The 20102-nt window shown below is 45.3% G+C and overlaps 1 protein-coding gene across 1 annotated transcript in view; it reads right to left on the minus strand.

Annotated features, from left to right (window-relative positions):
• smpd3 (sphingomyelin phosphodiesterase 3) overlaps positions 1–15376 on the minus strand; it is a gene marked incomplete at its 3' end in the record, with an annotated part of 62791 nt that extends 47415 nt beyond the window's left edge. The window contains 3 exon segments of the mRNA XM_084334988.1: positions 6888–7953; positions 9914–10165; positions 15055–15376. Of these exon segments, the coding sequence (XP_084191114.1) occupies positions 6888–7953; positions 9914–10165; positions 15055–15356 (1620 nt within the window). The 5' untranslated portion in view covers positions 15357–15376.
• Between the last annotated feature and the right edge of the window lie 4726 nt (positions 15377–20102).

Below are 20102 nucleotides of genomic sequence, written 5' to 3' on the forward strand. Positions count from 1 at the left end.
GGGAGAGTGACCGACGAGGGAGAGTGACCGACGAGGGAGAGTGACGGACGAGGGAGAGTGACCGACGAGGGAGAGTGACCGACGAGGGAGAGTGACCGACGAGGGAGAGTGACTGACGAGGGAGAGTGACTGACGAGGGAGAGTGACCGACGAGGGAGAGTGACTGACGAGGGAGAGTGACTGACGAGGGAGAGTGACCGACGAGGGAGAGTGACCGAGGAGGGAGAGTGACTGACGAGGGAGAGTGACCGACGAGGGAGAGTGACTGACGAGGGAGAGTGACAGACGAGGGAGAGTGACGGATGAGGGAGAGTGACCGAGGGAGAGTGACCGATGAGGGGGAGTGACCGACGAGGGAGAGTGACCGACGAGGGAGAGTGACTGACGAGGGAGAGTGACCGATGAGGGAGAGTGACCGAGGGAGAGTGACTGACGAGGGAGAGTGACAGACGAGGGAGAGTGACAGACGAGGGAGAGTGACTGATGAGGGAGAGTGACTGACGAGGGAGAGTGACCGATGAGGGAGAGTGACAGACAGTCTGCGGAGACGAGGGAGAGTGACTGATGAGGGAGAGTGACTGACGAGGGAGAGTGACGGACAAGGGAGAGCGACCGATGAGGGAGAGTGACCGAGGGAGAGTGACTGACGAGGGAGAGTGACAGATGAGGGAGAGTGACTGACGAGGGAGAGTGACCGATGAGGGAGAGTGACCGAGGGAGAGTGACCGATGAGGGAGAGTGACCGAGGGAGAGTGACCGATGAGGGAGAGTGACGGACGGGCGGTCTGCGGAAACGAGACGCAGCCTTGGAAGGCTGCCACGGGGCCTGTCGAGCCCGGAGCCAAGAGCTGGAAGGCTGCCAGATGGTCGGCAAAGAGAGGCAGCGTGAGTTGAACAATGACACATGATAGAGAGGGAGCAACAGCTTGCAGTGAGACACGTTCCCGCCCCGCCCCGCCCCACCCCCGCCCCGCCATCTGGAAGGCAGCCAAGTGGTTGTGAAGAACCCGGAGACGGCGCGCATGAGGAGGCACTGACACACAGTCATGTGAGGGCAGCTTGTAAAGTCAATCAGTAGCTGGTACAGGCAGGTGGGAGCTGACATGATGGGACCGTTCAAATCTACATTCTGGGATGGTCGTTTTTGGCAGGTCCACCTTGAAATGAATGCAGTGGGATGTCTGAGAACGTTCTATCATGGAAAGCACTCGGTTTTGGGTGTGTCTATGGGCCAATATGGGTGAGGGATTTGGACTTTGGCTGAATACGGCAATAACCGTTATTGTTACAGGACTTCTTTTACTTTTCGCCCACTAAACAAGGCAACGGCGACTCAAATGAGAGCGTAAGGACTGTGAATGTGGAGTTATCTGTTGGAATAACTGTTGCCACACACCCTACACACATCTTAACTGGGTTTACATGGTGTTTTTTACGTCTACTGGTTTTGTGTGTTTACATCGTTTTCCAGCATTTCTAGCTGACTCGGCTAAACCGGGGGCTGTTCTTTTGCGTATCGTTCAACATTAGCGCAAGCACACGGTCGCCTGGCGACGAGGTTAGTTTGATGTATGAGACTCAGGAAGCTGACCCGTTTCCACGGCAATGAACGTTCTGCAGGTCTCATGAACTGTCCCCATGTGAAACACATGGTTTCCATGACAACATTTGTCATATTTTGGTAGAAGCCATGTTAGGTGTACTGAGGGAGATTCTATAAGTCATGTTAGGTGTACTGAGGAAGATTCTATAAGTCATGTTAGGTGTACTGAGGGAGAAACTAGAAGCCATGTTAGGTGTACTGAGGGAGAAACTAGAAGCCATGTTAGGTGTACTGAGGGAGAAACTAGAAGCCATGTTAGGTGTACTGAGGGAGAAACTAGAAGCCATGTTAGGTGTACTGAGGGAGATTCTAGAAACCATGTTAGGTGTACTGAGGGAGATTCTAGAAGTCATGTTAGGTGTACTGAGGGAGAAACTAGAAGCCATGTTAGGTGTACTGAGGGAGAAACTAGAAGCCATGTTAGGTGTACTGAGGGAGAAACTAGAAGCCATGTTAGGTGTACTGAGGGAGATTACCATGATACGGTAGGACAGTCGCTCTCTATCCATTCAAGATCCATATTACTATCCATTATAATACCACCACAAATTCTGTGTGTTGGCTGTGAAGAGACTCCCATCTCTAATCCATAATCATACATGAGGGGAAGACACAGACACACACACACACACGCACACGCACACGCACACACACACACACACACACACACACACACACACACACACACACACACACACACACACACACGGATACTATATACTATATACTCTTTATACCTTTGTCACTATGTTGTGTTATAGTGTTCCTGTATTTCTTGTAATATACTAGATAAATAAATTTGATTTGATATGGTATTTTCTTTTGTGTGGAGCCCAAGAAGAGCAGCTGGTACAAGGTTGTACACAGCGTGCACATGCAGACACATAAATGCACACAGGTAGACACACATGTGTGCACGTGCACACACACACACACACACACACACACACACACACACACACACACACACACACACACACACACACACACACACACACACACACACACACACACACACACACACACACACACACACACACACACACACACACACACACACACACACACACACACACACACACACACACACACACACCTAATCATCATCAGTCTACTCTGTGCAGCTAGGCTAACTCGACGGGATCTGGACCTGAGCCACACTCAGATCCTGTCAGCCAAGCAGGTGGGTGATTAATTAACCCACAACGAGGCAACACACACTCACTCACGCACGCACGCACGGACGCACGCACACACACACACACACACACACACACACACACACACACACACACACACACACACACACACACACACACACACACACACACACACACACACACACACACACACACACACACACACACACACACACACACACACACACACACACACACACACACACACACACACACACACACACACACACACACACACACTAAGGCTGAGCCCGAACGTTCGAACGTTCGTTCGTTACGCTGACATTCGGACTTTAATTAATAGGTTCGAACGTTCGGTGAAAAAAAATAAAGGATGCGCACGGGGTTGAGGTGATGTGAATGCGAGGCGCTCGACTCAAACAGTATGGTCTGCCGGGCTGCAGCGGGATACTATTTCTCAACCAGAGCTCTATTTTGATTGACAGGCGATTCTGCCAATTACGTCACACACCGCTTGCACCCGCCTCTGCTGTTACCACCAATCGGCAAGCGTTTATTCGTTTTTTACTTCAGGCAATGCCGCCATTGATCTGCTTGCGAGAAGCGTCAACAGACTTACCGTAGCTACCGGGGAACCGTAGTTAGCTCCCCGCCGAGGAAGTAATCGGTAACAAGGTTTCCGTAGGTGAACCTACAGAAGGATCATTAATGAATACCAGCCTTTTTCGGCCACGGAGCGCGAGCTTCATGGCGGGAGGTGGTTGCGTTGGAAACAACAGCAGGCACACGCCTCGGCTCCTCAACAGACCAGTCCACCGTCTACCTCGGAACGGTGGTAGGGTGGACGGGCGGCAGGCGTGTTGGGAGCCCGTCCGACGGGTCTGTTGAGGAGCCGAGGCGTGCGCCTCTCCTCCCGGCTCCCCGTCGACCAAGAGTGAATACCTGTTATTGAACGTGTAACACTAACTATATAACGTTAATGCCACAAAACGAATGCCTTTGATTATCTAGCCCCTTACGTGACTGCAAGGGCTATTGTTTATCATAAGTAGTAACTTTTGATGCAGTAGCTTGTTTATTTTCTTGAGAGTGCTTTGTTTAATTACATGTTTACATGAACAGCCACCACTGTAAAGAACATGTTTTTCACCAATAGACTATGCAATGCCGCCCTCCGTAGGATCTATAATAATACAATAAAAAAATAAAAATTATTATTTAAAAAAATGAAAAAAAATATTTATTAAAAAAAAAATTTTATTAAAAAATTTAAAAAAACGAACGTTCGAACGTTCGTTCGATAAACCCTAACCCTAAAAACAGGGTTCGGGCTCAGCCTTAACACACACACACACACACACACACACACACACACACACACACACACACACACACACACACACACACACACACACACACACACACACACACACACACACACACACACACACACACACACACATTCCTCTATAATTTCAGTGCTATGTGAGTGGGTTTGTTACTATGCACCAACCAACAGCCAACTAACCGACCAACCATCAACCAACCAACCAACAACCAACAACCATCTAACAACCAACCAACAACCAACAACCAACCAACCAGATTCTCAAACATAAACATAAAGACGGACAACACGCTCATCACAGACAAGCTGGATGTAGCCAATTAAAAGAAAAGCATTGTTTGTTGCAAAAGAAAAAAAACAAGTTTTAGTTTAAGTTTCTTTGTGAGGTTTCCAATATGCACTTTAAAAAAGCTTTTCATCCAACCATAGCCCAAGATACTTGTAGGATGAAATATTTGCTATGGTTGCTCCCTTTAGCGTAACAATATGAGCATGATTCACTGGCTGTGAGCGAGCCCTTGTGAACAACATGAACATGAGAGTGATGTTGTACATTCCTGCTGTATTTTCTCATTATAAAGACAGACGGATAATGAGGGATTGTAATACTTAAATTGCCACACTGCTGCCCACACAGGCCAATTAAATGTAATCCGTCCGGTGTGTCTGTCTGTATCTGTCAGTATGTCTGTGTGTCCACAGCAAATCTCCTAAACTACAAGGCCGATTTGGATGAAACTGGGATGAAACAGCAGGCCAGGGACCTGGATTGTGCAATACAATGACAAGTATTTTATTTGAATTAATTTCCACCATTGTCCATTGAAATAGAAGTATAACGTTACACCTTTTTAACTCAAGGGGGAGATACAATGCAGGTTCACTGCTCAGAGCCTCCAGGAATCAGATGAACAGCTAGTGTTGGGGTCTATATGGGACCATGAACAGCTAGTGTTGGGGTCTATATGGGACCATGAACAGCTAGTGTTGGGGTCTATATGGGACCATGAACAGCTAGTGCTGGGGTCTATATGGGACCATGAACATGTAGTGTTGGGGTCATTATGGGACCATGAACAGCTAGTGCTGGGGTCATTATGGGACCATGAACAGCAGCTAGTGCTGGGGTCATTATGGGAGCTGTATGAGCCACAGTGCCCTGGGGAGGAATATGATTCTGGATTTGGATTTGATCAGGTTTTAATGAATACGACACGTTACATCTATTTTGATCAAAGCCCTTTGTACCCTTCATCCTTCTCTCTCTCTCTCTCTCTCTCTCTCTCTCTCTCTCTCTCTCTCTCTCTCTCTCTCTCTCTCTCTCTCTCTCTCTCTCTCTCTCTCTCTCTCTCTCTCTCTCTCTCTAAATTAAGTTAATTTGATATAAATGGACTTTACCAGGCAGAGTTAAATTACCGCGTTGCCAAAGTCATAGATAACGGCCTCGCAGATGACAAGGTTTGCACTCGGCTCAGACGGCGGCTCGTTGCGATTGGAGCGCGGAGACGTTTACGAGGGAGACGCGGTGCTGCGGTGACCCTTCGAAACCAAGTGAAAGTACTGAAGGAAACCTCCTTTTGGGGCCTTTTCATCCTCCAGTTGAATTCAAAGAGTTATTCTGACACACACACAAAAAAAAACAAGCAAACAACAACAAAAAATATATACAGTATATATATTATATATATAATTCTGCGATAGCCTCTGTGTTCAGACGTGTTTTTGTGCCATTACTGGACTGAAAACCTCCGGTCCTAAAGGGGAACATTCTCTCAAAAAGCAGTCGTGCGTGGAGATGCAGATTACACAGGATATATAATTACTGCAAATTTGAGACCGGCTAAAACGCTGTGGAGCCACAGCACAGAGGGAAAGCACTGACACAACTCCAAGAACAGGAACCAAATCTCCTTTACAAGTGAATGGATGATTGTAGGAAAACGGACCTGTAGCTAAACCCCATTGTCTGCTATATGTAACGCCTAGAAACATTTTGAAAAAAGGTACAGTGAAAAAGGCAAAAACTTCACCGGTGAAAAGCTGACCTTTCTGCCTTTTCATGCTCACATAATGAGACGTATTGTAGATTATTTTGTCGCCATGACATACTGGTGCTACAGTATGACAATCAGGTGCACCATGGGAACACTAACATTCTGAAGCTACATTTCTGATCATTTATTTTATCATCTTTTTTGTACTGTTTTTGGTTGTGTGAGAGATTCTGTTAGCAGAGTGTATATTCAAATTTTTTATGGGTTTGATGATCCAACACCTTGTCAACACCTGTCCTCTAGTGCAATCGAGCATTAACTTCACTCTTCCAAGACAGGAGGGCTGGGAGTAATGAACACACAATTTGTGTTCTATACTCGTGGCTGGGTGTAGCTAATGCCAGGGACATACTGTACAACCTGTCCTGTACTTACTGCTGGATGTAGCTAATGTCAGGGACATACAACCTGTCCTGTACTCACTGCTGGATGTAGCTAATGTCAGGGACGTACATCCTATCTTGTACTTACTGCTGGATGTAGCTAATGTCAGGGATGTACAACCTATCTTGTACTCACTGCTGGATGTAGCTAATGTCAGGGATGTACAACCTATCTTGTACTCACTGCTGGATGTAGCTAATGTCAGGGACGTACATCCTGTCCTGTACTCACTGCTGGATGTAGCTAATGTCAGGGCTGGTGAATCCTCTAGTTTCCAGTTAGCTTACTTTCCTAGGCAAGGATTAGATATAATGTGTGTGAATATTCAACCATCTTACCTTGGCAAACAAGGCTCCCTTAGCAGCCAGAGCGTCCTCCGCTCTCCCGTTGGGGTAGCACTCGTAGCGCACGTCCAGGATTGGATATCGACTGGCCAATAGCAGCCCGCTGTTCAGGAACTTGAACATGGAGCAGCAGCCCTTCCAGCCGTACCGGCCCACGTCGCTCAGCACGTAGGGGAAGTAGCGATGCAGCTGCCGCCGCAACCGCGTGGTCGCCCCGTGGTCGAACACTTCCTGCAGGGCCAGGAAGTCCAGGTTGGCGGGGAAGAAGGCGGAGATCTCGTGGTCGAAGCCGTCGTCCCCGTGGCGACGCTTGCGCCCCGGCCGCTTGAAGACGGACGTCCGCGGGACGTGGGACAGGATGTTGTTGGAGGATATCATTCCCACCCCGTCACTCCCCCCTCCGTGGTAGCGGGTCAGGGACTCCCGGGAGGCGGTCATGCTGCCCGTGTCTCCTGCGCCGTCCCCCGGCCGGTGGTTCCCCGTCTCGGCCTCCTCGTCCTGGGGGTCCGGCTCCGGGGCACTGATGCTGATCTGGACCCCTGAGGTGTGGAGGGGGCAGTCAGAGCAGGGATGAGTGTGGGCCCCTTCCCCATGCGTGGGACAGTCATGGTGTAATGGGCTGGACGGTGCCCCTGGGGTGTGCATAGGACAGTCCGGAGCCCCTCCCGCGGTGTGGAGGGGGCAGTCCGAGCTGTTGTGATCCCCTGAGGTGTGGAGGGGGCAGTCCGAGCTGTTGTGATCCCCTGAGGTGTGGAGGGGGCAGTCCGCGCTGTTGTGATCCCCTGCTGTGTGGAGGGCGCAGTCGGAGCTGTTGTGATCCCCTGCTGTGTGGAGGGCGCAGTCGGATGTGTTTTCTGCTCCGTCTGCATGGAGGGGGCACTCTGAGGAGCCCTGGTCCCCCGTGGTGGGGTGCACGGGGCAATCGATAGCCCCTGAGGGGTGGATGGGGCAGTCAGTCTCTGGGTCGGCCGGGCCGTTGGTAGTGTGTGTGTTGTCTGGACGCTGGTCCAGAGACGATGTACGTCTGAACCCTGTGACCAGGCTGCTATAGGACGCCGCACTGATGGATAGAAAGACAATTACTTGTTTACTAATGGGGTACTGTATTATCCTTACACAAAAGTATCATGGCATTTCCCCAAAAACTACCATGGTATTTCAAGATAATAATCAGTAACATGGTTTAAATTGGATTATACCACGCTATGATTTAGTAAAAGTGGTACCATGGTGATACACGACTTCTACCATGGCAGTATCATGGTAAATTATTCATACAATGGGCGGTAAAACTGAAATTACCATTGAACTACCATGATACTTTTTTGTAAGGGTAAGTGTATGGCTGCCCTCATTAATGGACATCAATATTAATGGACATCAATAGCCCCAGACCTCTTAATCTACCCCACAATGCAAAGCGTTCCATTTTTGCTGTTAGCTAGCATTAGCGCTGAACCAAACATGTTATCAAATTTCAGCTACAATGAATGCTATAGCTAACTAGTTTTAGCTGTATTTGGTATCTGACATAGCAGCTCTAATGTTTGGTAGCAAATTTTAGTGCCAATGCTTGCTGACAGCCAAAGAGGATGCTAGGCACTTGAAAGATGGACACTTTTTGATGGCTTCAAACATGGGGGAGGGGATACATGCACACAACAACAACAACAACAACAACAACAACAACAACAACAACAACAACAACAACAACAACAACAACAACATACACTTTGGACCTGCCAATATTTTCTAAAATGATGAATTCATTAATCAGTATTTTTTTTGGGGGGGGGGAGCAATACTTTTATTCCGCACATTTCTAAAAGCTCTGTGTATGTATTATAAATAAAATAAAATAAAACAATAAAAAAGATTACTCTACATAACAATGTTTTCTATAGCCCTTTTAATCAGTGAAGGTATAACCTGTTTTTTATTATTATTTTTTTTATCTCTGATAGTGAAGTACAGTATATTTTATATTTTATATGTTTTTTGCACACACAAATCTAGTTTTTAGTGTTTTCATGTCATTTATTTAAACAAGAAAAAAAAGCATACATACACCATAAAAGGTCATTCAACTTATTTTGAGCCCTACTCAGCAAAAATGCTGGTTTTCAAAAGGGTTCCTGTGCTGCAGCAAAAATGAAAATCATAGGAGGTTAAAAGGAGGACAGTTAAACCTTTCACTACCACACTACCAAATGGCTAACCCTTTCACTGCGATAATAGAGAAGGTTAACCCTTTCACTGCCACACGACAAAGGGTTAACCCTTTCACTACCACACTACAGAAGGTTAACCTTTCACTACCACACTACAGACAGTCTGTAGTGTGGCAGTGAAAGGGTTAACAGAAGATGAATTACTACTTACTGCTAAGTGTCATTAAATGTTTACCAGAGCAAAGTCAGGGCATTAGACTACTCTACTGAGGTATCGCTACCCTATCATATAATACCATAGCTCTTCTTTTACTGAACTAAAGTACTTAAAGTAAAGCTCTCTCTTGAATGTTATGATATCGTAAGAAAGGGGCAGGACCAGATAAGCTGTGCTTCCTTCTGCCCCTTCTCTCCAACTCATCCCTGTTTGTTTTTTCTACGGGTGAAGACGGACTCCTTTGCCTATGTTTACACTTTGCCTTTACTGTGATTTGTACGTGTGTTGTGTAAAATTTTTTTTATTTTTTTTTATAAAAATCTCCCTCAGTCTATTATTCTTTTCTTCACGTCATGGCTCAATCTTTTCTCTGGTTGTCTACACTGTAAAAAGAGTATTTTTCACAGGAAATTCACTGTATTATTTTACAGGTTACTTTTGTTTTTCTACCTTAAGTGTAAATGCCATAAAAATACAGCTAATTACCTTTTATCAAAATATTAACCATTACATAAAGGTTGTAATCTGTAAATGTAATTTGATTTTACTGTAATTTGACAGTAAGTATTTGGCAACCGTTGCTGCCAGACATTTACCGTTTTTCTTTACTGTCTTCTTTTTTTACAGTGTACCTGATGGAGGTGTTGGTGGGCGAGTCGATGTAGATCTTGATCTGAGGCCGACTGGCCCCGTTGCGGATCCTCCGGCCCACCTCGCGGGCTCTCCTCTGGGTGTCCGACAGGTTGTTGAACCGGGCCAGCGAGTCGGGCAGCAGGCACACGTTGGCGCTGCAGAAGCAGAAGCTCCTTCCCTGGGGCTTCCAGTCGCCGACCCCTGACCCCGCCGGCCCCGCCGACCCCTGCTCCGCCTGGCTCTTATCTGGCCTGGAGGAAAACAATGAAGGTCAGAACAGTCGAACCCGATCAAACGTTCGGTTTTGAAATGGCATTTCATGGGGTCACGACAACGGGCTTCGCGATGAACGGATTAGAATAACCACATTTAAACCGTTTATTTGTTATTATTGTTGTAAATGTTATTGTATATTTTTATTTAACTATTTTATCACACTATTCTATTTTATTATTTTTAGTATTGCCTATTTTTAAACTGAATCAAACCACACTTTTTTACTCCGTCTATTCTATTTTATAATTTGTATTACTGAATGAAACCGTAATCAGAGAGGCCTATTGGGATGCTAGATCCTAATGTGAAACACTGCGATTTACCTTACCTTGCTACCTCTCTATCTTTTTTATGCTCGCTATGCCTGTATTTTCTACTGCTGTGAAGCACTTTGAACTGCAATTTCTGTATGAAAAGTGCTATACAAATAAAGTTATTATTATTATTATTTGAAACAGGGACAGCATCAGGGCCCCGTTCCTCGTACCTGGATAAATGAGTTAGCCGGATAACTTTCGGGGTAATTCTGACTTAAGCCGGACTTTCCGATTCCCCGTACCTGGATTTTCCAAATCACCATGACAACAGATCCAAAAGTTTGAGCCTGGTCGAAAGCAGAGTTTAAGTTCAAGTTAGCCTGAACCATCGCCACGCCCCCGCAAAAAAGTGACAGCCCGTTTCCTGAAATTATTCCCACAGTCTACAATCTGCATTATACCATTCTGAATTACGTTTTTGTGCTCCATTCTTCCAGAGGGGGCTTTTGAAATGTAAAATAGACCCAAAATGCTGATACTAAATTCACTTTGTCCTAAATAATGCACGTTATATATACCGTGGCGCTCGCTCGGTGCGATGTACACATTATGACGTGGTTATTTTAATTGTAACTGGGATTAAGATGTCTGATGAGATGCGCTGTTTGACGGATTTGAGAAATTGAATGAGCCGTTGACGTCACATTAACACTTTGGCTGCCATGGGTTAAATTAATGATATACCATAGATTGCCAGCGCTATTTGTCTATGGAGAAAGTCCCCTTCTTTGCAGGGCTATAACTTTTTAAATTCTATTGCTACATTGCCATTATTAGGGCCCATTCAAAGTCCTATATGTATTGTTCATTGTGTAGCAACGTTAAACTTTTTCATTCACATATTCATAGTAAAGTATGGTCTAATGTATAAGTATGTTTTCATCTCTTTCTGCAGCTTTCTCCAGAACGTGATATATAGCCCCAAATGCATTATATTGATGATGAAATACAGTTTGATGGCAATCCGCGCGATATAAAAAATTCCAACTAGACGTACTTCTAGAAGTTACTACACGTCATCTGATGTTGACCGGATGGGCGAGGGGGCGTTTATAATTCCGTGGGCAGCGTTATACCAATCATCTAATGTGGGTCAAATGTTGATAATATCAGTTATTATCGAAGACGGTAACGTTACACGCTGAAACTCACCCCAGTGTCCGCGCGCCGTTGGGCGATCATCGTCGAGTAGAAATTTTATCATTATGGGATATATTATTACCCGGTCCATCTCCAGCTTGTATAATGGTATATACGTCCAAATCATGTTGTTTATCGAGTTATTGGCAATCGATCGTTATGTAGTGTGACGAGCTAGAGTGCCGGAACCTATCCCGAGTGGCCGGAAGCAATACGGACATATATCACAACCTCCACTGTGCTTCCTGTTAAGCGGTTGCGCGATCGGCCACCAGATGGCGCTCCTGAACCGCCAGAGAGCTCAGTGGGTCCTGCTGGTGGTTCTCAGGCCAGCGGAGGTACATTATGGATCAGATCGCAGATTTTTGAAATATTGATATAAAGACGACTTACAGCGTCCCCCGGCAACTTTAGCATCGCCAGCAAAGACGTTGTAAATCGTTTTTAGGCAGTCAAAGTGTTAATGAATGAGGATAAAGAAATAAAACTTCATTCAAAATAAAGAATATTCTAAACACGGGTCTCTCGTTCATTAATGTATAAACAATGAATTTATCCCATCTGGCACAGTGGCCCAGCGGTAGTGCTCAAGCCTGCCAACCCAGCGACCGGTGTTCAAAACCCCGTGTTTCCAATATAATTTTTTTGAATATAATATTAATGATTATACGCCAAAGTAGCCTGGTTTTAAGTTAAAATATTATAAATCTACATGCATTGAGGATGTCATTCTTTATATAGCTCTCAACGTGCACCAAATTGAATTATTCCTATATTGCAAAAAGAAGGAAAAGACTAGGGTTTCGAACCCCGGTCAACTGCGTGAAAGTCAAAAGAACAATCCGTTAGACCACAGTGGAGATAAGTAAAATATCGACTATACATCAATCAATGGGTAAGAGAGCCGTATCGTAATTCTGTATAACAGTTTAACTAATTATTTTCGCTAGCAAGATCTCATTTGATTATTCAATCCAGCAGGCAAGTTTAAAGAAATATAATCTGATTGATTGAGGTAATGAGGGACTTAAAATTAGCCTATAGATAACGCATTTAACTTGTCGGCGAGGCGATTGAGCCGTATTGCAATCTGTCAATAAAGTTTTAAATCAATTAATCAATCAATGCCGTTAGAGAATCAGGATCTCTGCCATCGATACGTGCTGGCTTTTCACCTGAAGCGGCCGCACGCACTTAGCCTGGGTCTCAAGTCTGAATCGAGTTAACGAGACTGAATCCACTTTCGAGGAACAGGAAAATCCCGGCTTCAAACATCGGGTTAACTGAATCTGGATAATGACATCTTGATCGACTTAGTTGAACCAGGTACGAGAAACAGGGCCCAGTACCAGCTCGTTTTGTATTTATGCGTAATCCTGAATCCACTATTGCTGCAATATTATTATTTATTTGATTATGATTAAGAATGAGTAATTCGTGGGGCGGCTACGTGGCGTAGTGGGCAAGGCGCTCGCCACGAATGCGGAGATGCTGGGATCGCCTGTCCCAGCGCTCCACATTGCTTTCAGTTTAGCTGACCGTCCGTACTAATACACATTGGCCGTATTAGGGGGTGGGAAACTGATGGGTGGGGATCGGGCGTTGTGGACAGCGACTCCTACAGGTCGGTTGGTGCGCCTGCGCAGTAGAATCAGGAAGTGTCGGGGGCAGCGTGAGCCTCCCATGCGTTACTCCTCGCCACTGAGAGATCGAGCTGCGCAGGTGAAAAGATGCGACTGCTGTTACCTCAAGTACCGGAGGGGACTTGTGCTATGTATGACTTAGTCCACATTGCAGCCGGCTTGTGGGAGGCAAGAAACAGTGTTCGTGACAAGGGAGGGTTGAATTGGACGATACGAAATTGGGATGGGAGAAAATATAGAAAATGGGAGAAAAAAGCGGATAAAAAAAAAAGAATGAGTAATTCGCTTTTGGTTTTTAAGAAAATGGTTTGTAAAGCTATTTTTGAAAACTACAAGGGTGAATATGTAATACTGTTTTTTGATATTCTCTTTTAGAATATTGTTTTGGAGTCTTTTTGGAGTCTTTTTGTTAAGAATATAGGACAGGCATATATAAGCATTATGCTTCAGTCTGTACCTTTTCAGTCACTGTAAAATCAAATATTGTTAAATGATGGTGTATAATGTATTGTGTGAGATGATGACTGAATAAACTACTACTACTAACTACTACTAATTATAAATAATAATATTATTTTAATATATATTATTTGATTAAATACTTTCTCAAAGAAAAAATATTTTGTCAACATCATCTTGTAGGCACATCTCTTCCTTCTGTCACCGTATTTATTGTGGACAATGATATCGTAAAAAATACATACCTTTGCATGGATTCATAACGACATACCTCCCCTAATACAGGGGTTCCCAAACTTTTCAGGCCGGGGCCCAGAAAATAAGGCGTCAGAGAGCCGCGGCCCAATGCACATCGTCTGGCCTTTTTTTTTTTTTTTTTTTTGCCAGGCGACCGATTTTTTTAGCCAAATATCACTTCAATCCTATTAAGTTAGTTCAAGTTAGTTATTCATTTATATGTGCTATTTATGAGAGGGCTAACTTGTTGCAAAATAATAATGATAATAATAATAGCCTCATTAAAATACTATTGTTGCTTCGGTTGTTTTCAGCGTTTTATGTGCATAATCTGTTATTTAGTTTGAAATGTTCGTTGAAATAAGTAGATTTTTCGTTTTTGTTTATTTATTAAGTTAATATAAAACCATATAGTCACATTTTAGAATACAATAGAATAGAATTTTAGAATACAACTAGAAACACTGTCCTGGCCTGCTTCTAAGTTCAGTGGCCTGACAAAAAAAAATTTAAAAAATGTTTTTTTTTATTTTTATTTTTATTTTTTTTAAATCATCTCGCGGCCCATCCGTGGCTGCTCGCGGCCCACCTTTGGGTCGCGACCCCGACTTTGGGAACCACTGCCCTAATATACCCCATATATATGGTCCACGTATAAAAAAGTAGAAAACCACAGATAGGGGTCCTCTCAACCTGATCCGAGACCAGCGCGTGGGGGCTACTGACCACAGATAGGGGGCCTCTCAACCTGATCCGAGACCAGCACGTGGGGGCTACTGACCACAGATAGGAGGCCTCTCAACCTGATCCGAGACCAGCACGTGGGGGCTACTGACCACAGATAGGAGGCCTCTCAACCTGATCCGAGACCAGCGTGTGGGGGCTACTGACCACAGATAGGGGTCCTCTCAACCTGATCCGAGACCAGCGTGTGGGGGCTACTGACCACAGATAGGAGGCCTCTCAACCTGATCCGAGACCAGCGCGTGGGGGCTACTGACCACAGATAGGGGGCCTCTCAACCTGATCCGAGACCAGCACGTCGGGGGGGGGGGGGGGGCTACTGACCTGCGGCAGGTGTAGATGTAGGGCTGCCGGACAGCCTGGAGAGGAGCCCAGAGCAGGAAGCCCAGCAGGGCGAAGGGCAGGGAGACCAGGAACAGCAGCAGGTAGAGGGGCGCGGCCACCAGCAAGCACAGGCTCAGCGCGGAGCACGGGTCCTGGGAGCGCCGCCGCTTCTCCAGAGAGGTGGCGACGCAGGAGGCCAGCAGGCGGTCCAGCAGCCAATAGCAGGGGAACACCAGACTCCAGGACAAGCCGTCCAGGAAGTGCAGGCAGGCACTGGGGTAAGGGGTAGTGTGGAGGACCATCTCTCCCTTTTCTCTCTCTCTCTCTCTCTCTCTCTCTCTCTCTCTCTCTCTCTCTCTAATAATGGACTAATAAGTCAAACTGAAGACAACACAGCATTTTGACCACGGCTGGGTGCACACTATTCGCATGCTTTGCTGACGGTCACACACTGAAAGCAATCCTCTATCTTACCTTTGGCTCCTTAACAAGTGAGAAATGAAAGGGACGACTGGTGGATCTTCTCTAAAAGCAATCAATCAACCTACCACTGACCGAACCTGTAACAGGATGGGATGGAAACACTGCTAATGATATATAACAGCCTCTCTCTGTTGTGCCAGCAAGTGCACAGGTTGCCAAGTAATTGTTGGGCTGTTGGGACGTTGTAAGGAGAACATCGGTTGCGAGCTACAGAACAACGCTGAGGCTCTGCCGTCCTACTGGTGGATATCACGTTCAAGTTCAAGTTTCAAGTTTCTTTATTAGTTGTCATACAAAAATACAGAATACTTTTATATGAAATGCTTTTTTTTTATATGAAATGCTTTTTTCCTGTTTGGATATCATTAGTAATCCGTCTGACAGGTGTACTGCCCAGTACAGTATATACTTCAATTAGGCTGCTCGTGACAATACTGGTACAATCCTATGGAATACAATGGAAATTACTGTAAGCTGCTAGGTGAGAATACTGGTACAATCCTATGTAATACAATGGATATTACTGTAAGCTGCTTGGTGGGTACTATATACTGGTACAATCCTATGTAATACAATGGAAATGACTGTAAGCTGCTAGGTGAGAATACTGGTACAATCCTATGTAATACAATGGTAATTACTGTAAACTGCTAGGTGGGTACTATATACTGGTACAATCCTATGTAATACAATGGTAATTACTAGGGGTGGGAATCACCAGAGACCTCACGATACGATACTATCGCGATACTTGCATCACGATACGATAGTATCGCGATACTAAATATATCGCGATACGCTGAGTATTGCGATTATTATTATTATCTTTTTGATCAAATTTAATTTATTACCTTTTTTCAACTGCAAAGTAAAACTTTGTCAACATGTTTTATCTAATAAAATAAAGTTCAGTCTGTTCATCTCACTTCAATAATTTGTATTGCAGAACATGGTATTTTCTCAAGCAGACAGATGTAAACACTGTAATCTGTGTTGCATGTACCTGACAAACTGAACTGTTTGTAATACAGTCATATTCCAATTTAACTGAATGTGTGTGTGTGTGTGTGGACTACTGTACTATTACAGGTATTGAAATGAACAATGCAACTTCCTTATACAAAAAAAATTAAGATTTTTTTTTATGAATAATTAAATATCGATACTTGGCGTCCCTGTATCGATACAGTATCGCCACGCAAAGTATCGCGATATTACTACGTATCGATTTCCCCCCCACCCACCCCTAGTAATTACTGTAAACTGCTAGGTGGGTACTATATACTGGTACAATCCTATGTAATACAATGACTGTAAGCTGCTAGGTGAGAATACTGGTACAATCCTATGGAATACAATGGTAATGACTGTAAGCTGCTAGGTGGGTACTATATACTGGACACTGGTACAATCCTATGGAATACAATGGTAATGACTCTAAGCTGCTAGGTGGGTATACTCGATTACGAACAAAGCAACATGACCATGTGTAGCAGAGTACACGTGCACCTACTCCTACAGTAATATCTCCCTTGGCACTTGGGTAAACGGCAGATGTTTCTCTTCTCATGCAAACGAGCTGGTTTGGAAACCTGGTTTGTTACAGTGGTGCCGTGACGCAGATGGGTTTGTCATGTAGCGGGGGAGTCCTGCCTGATGTCCTAATATCCCCCTTTGCTGAGGCTGACCAGAGGCTATTTCATTTGCACATGTATGTGACCTGGATGATGATGGTGGTGGTAATGATGAGGATGATGATGATGATGATGATGATGGTGATGATGATTATGATAATAATTCATTGTACATTATATAGCGTTTTTCAAGAAGGAATCCGAGGGGAGGGGGGTGGGGTGTGGGAGGGGCAGGAGATGGAGAGAAAGTAGGGAAGGGGAAAGGGAGGTGGTGGGTTGGAGGAGGGTGGTTATGGGTAGGGAAGGTTGTATGCTTGGGAGAACCGGTAGGTTTTGAGTCATGACGATGAATGATGGTGATGATGACGGTGGTAACGATTTTGTGCTTTTTTTAATCAAAAGATTTGCGACAGACTGATTATTGCAGTCAATGCTGCAGCGTGTAAAGCCCCACTGTGACGCACGGGGCACGTTAATCCACTCTGTCGTAGGAAAGCCTCTTCTTCTTCTTCTTCTCCTGCCAGGAGCCGTAGAGTCTGCGGTCCTCCAACACTCCAACACGCCCTGCTTTAACCCTTCCACTGCCACACGACAAAGGGTTAACCCTTTCACTACCACACACTACCAAAGGGTTTAACCCTTTCACTGTGACAATACAGAAGGTTAACCCTTTCACTGTCACGCGACAAATGGTTAACCCTTTCACTACCACACACTACCAAAAGGGTTTAACCCTTTCACTGCGACAATACAGGTTAACCCTTTAACTGCCACACGACAAATGGTTAACCCTTTCACTACCACACACTACCAAAGGATTTAACCCTTTCACTGTGACAATACAGAAGGTTAACCCATTTCACTGCCACACGACAAAGGGTTAACCCTTTCACTACCACACTACAGCAGGTTAACACTTTCACTACCACACTACAGCCGGTTGTAGTGTGGTAGTGAAAGGGTTAATATCAATGGGGGCTCAAAGAAATCCCCTCCTCCCTCTATGAATAAACAATGGATAGTTTGTTCATTCATTCATTTTATAACAGCCTCAACGTAACCCCATAAGCCCACACTGGGACTATCAGAGGGCCTGGAACGGTTAAAGGAACACGCCAACATTTTGGGGGAATTAGCTTACCGTCTTATCCAGAGAGAGAGAAGAAGATAGATACCAGTTTCCTCTCTGTGCGTTCAGTAGAAAGCTGCACGTTAGCCTAGCTTAGCACAATGAATGGAAGTGGACAGTGCCGGTTAGCCTTCGAGAGAGGTGTTAGTTGGACAATGCCTAGGCTAACCGGCACTGTCCGCTTTCCATTCATTGTGCTAAGCTAGGCTAACATGCAGCCAGATAGCTTTCTAGTGAACGCACAGAGAGGAAACTGGTATCTATCTTCTTGTCTCTCTCTGGAGAAGACAGTTTTTATTTAATTTACATTTTTTTTTACACTGAAATTCTAATTCGAATACGAACTTGTCTACAATTCTTCAATGAATTTCAAATTAGATTTTTTGTTAAAGTGACAGCCCTACTGCACACATATTTGAATAACTAACTAACTCTACACACCCTCAAGACCCCTACTCTCTGCATCTTCTAACTACACACCCTCAAGACCCCTACGCTCTGCATCTTCTAACTACACACCCTCAAGACCCCTACGCTCTGCTGCTCTGCATCTTCTAACTACACACCGTCAAGACCCCTACGCTCTGCATCTTCTTCTTTTTTTTTGATCCACCTTTTTTCCCATTTTCTATTTTTCTCCCATCCCAATTTTCATATCGTCCAATTCAACCCTCCCCTGTCTTCGAACGTTGTTTCTTGCCTCCCACAAGCCGGCTGCAATGTGGACTAAGTCATACATAGCACGAGTCCCCTCCGATACTCGAGGTAACAGCCGTCGCATCTTTTCACCTGCGCGGCTCGATCTTTCAGCGTCGGGGGTCTGGGCTTTGGAGGGGCCCCGCCCCCGTCTCTTCTTGATTCTACTGCGCAGGCGCACCAACCGACCTGTAGGAGTCGCTGTCCACAACGCCCAATCCCCACCCTTCAGTTTCCCTCCCCGTAATACGGCCAATGTGTATTACTGTGGACGACCAGCTAAACTGAAAGCAATGTGGAGAGCGGGGCTCGAACAGGAGGCAGTTGATGTTCAGGGAGAGGCAGTTCTCCTGACACCACGTGCCAGATTCTCTACCTCTTCCAGGTAGGCCCTCTCATCGTTTGCAGAGATCAGGCCCACCACTACTGTGTCATCAGCAAATTTGATGATTGTGTTGTTGTTCCGCTGTGCCACACATGTGTGTACAGCGAGTAGAGGAGGGGACTCAGAACACAGCCCCAGGGGGCCCCTATGTTGAGGGTGATGGATGAGGAGGTGCAGTTGCCTGCTCTCACCACCTGGGGTCTTCCCGTCAGGAAGTACAAGACCCACTGGCAGAGGTCATAGTTCAAGCCCAGGTCCCTGAGCTTGGCTACAAGTTTGGAGGGGACTATGGTATTGAATGCTGAGCTGTAGTCGATGAATAGCATTCTCACATAGTTCCCCTGCCTCTTGTCCAGGTGTGATGCTGCTGTGTGCATACTACTACCTACTATGCTAATAATATTATGTCTATACTACTATGCACTTCAAAGTGTAGCACTCAAGGTCGGCACTGGTATTTGTGTAAATTAAGGATTTAATTTGAGAATCAATTCACTGTCGGTGGAAGGCTGTACTTCGAAAAAAAAAAAAAAACTCATATCATCTTCTTCTGTGTGTGTGTGTGTGTGTGTGTGTGTGTGTGTGTACCGGTGGTTGAACTGTGTATAACCCCTCAGTATGTCACATCATGATCGGTTACGTCATGCGTCATGTGTGGCCTGCCGCCATGGTTACCCTCTCATCTCTCTGTGCCCCCCTCAACAATGGTGCAGGGGGGGTT

The sequence above is a fragment of the Notolepis coatsorum genome (assembly GCF_963971535.1).
Source record: "Notolepis coatsorum genome assembly, chromosome: 18".
Taxonomy (NCBI): domain Eukaryota; kingdom Metazoa; phylum Chordata; class Actinopteri; order Aulopiformes; family Paralepididae; genus Notolepis; species Notolepis coatsorum.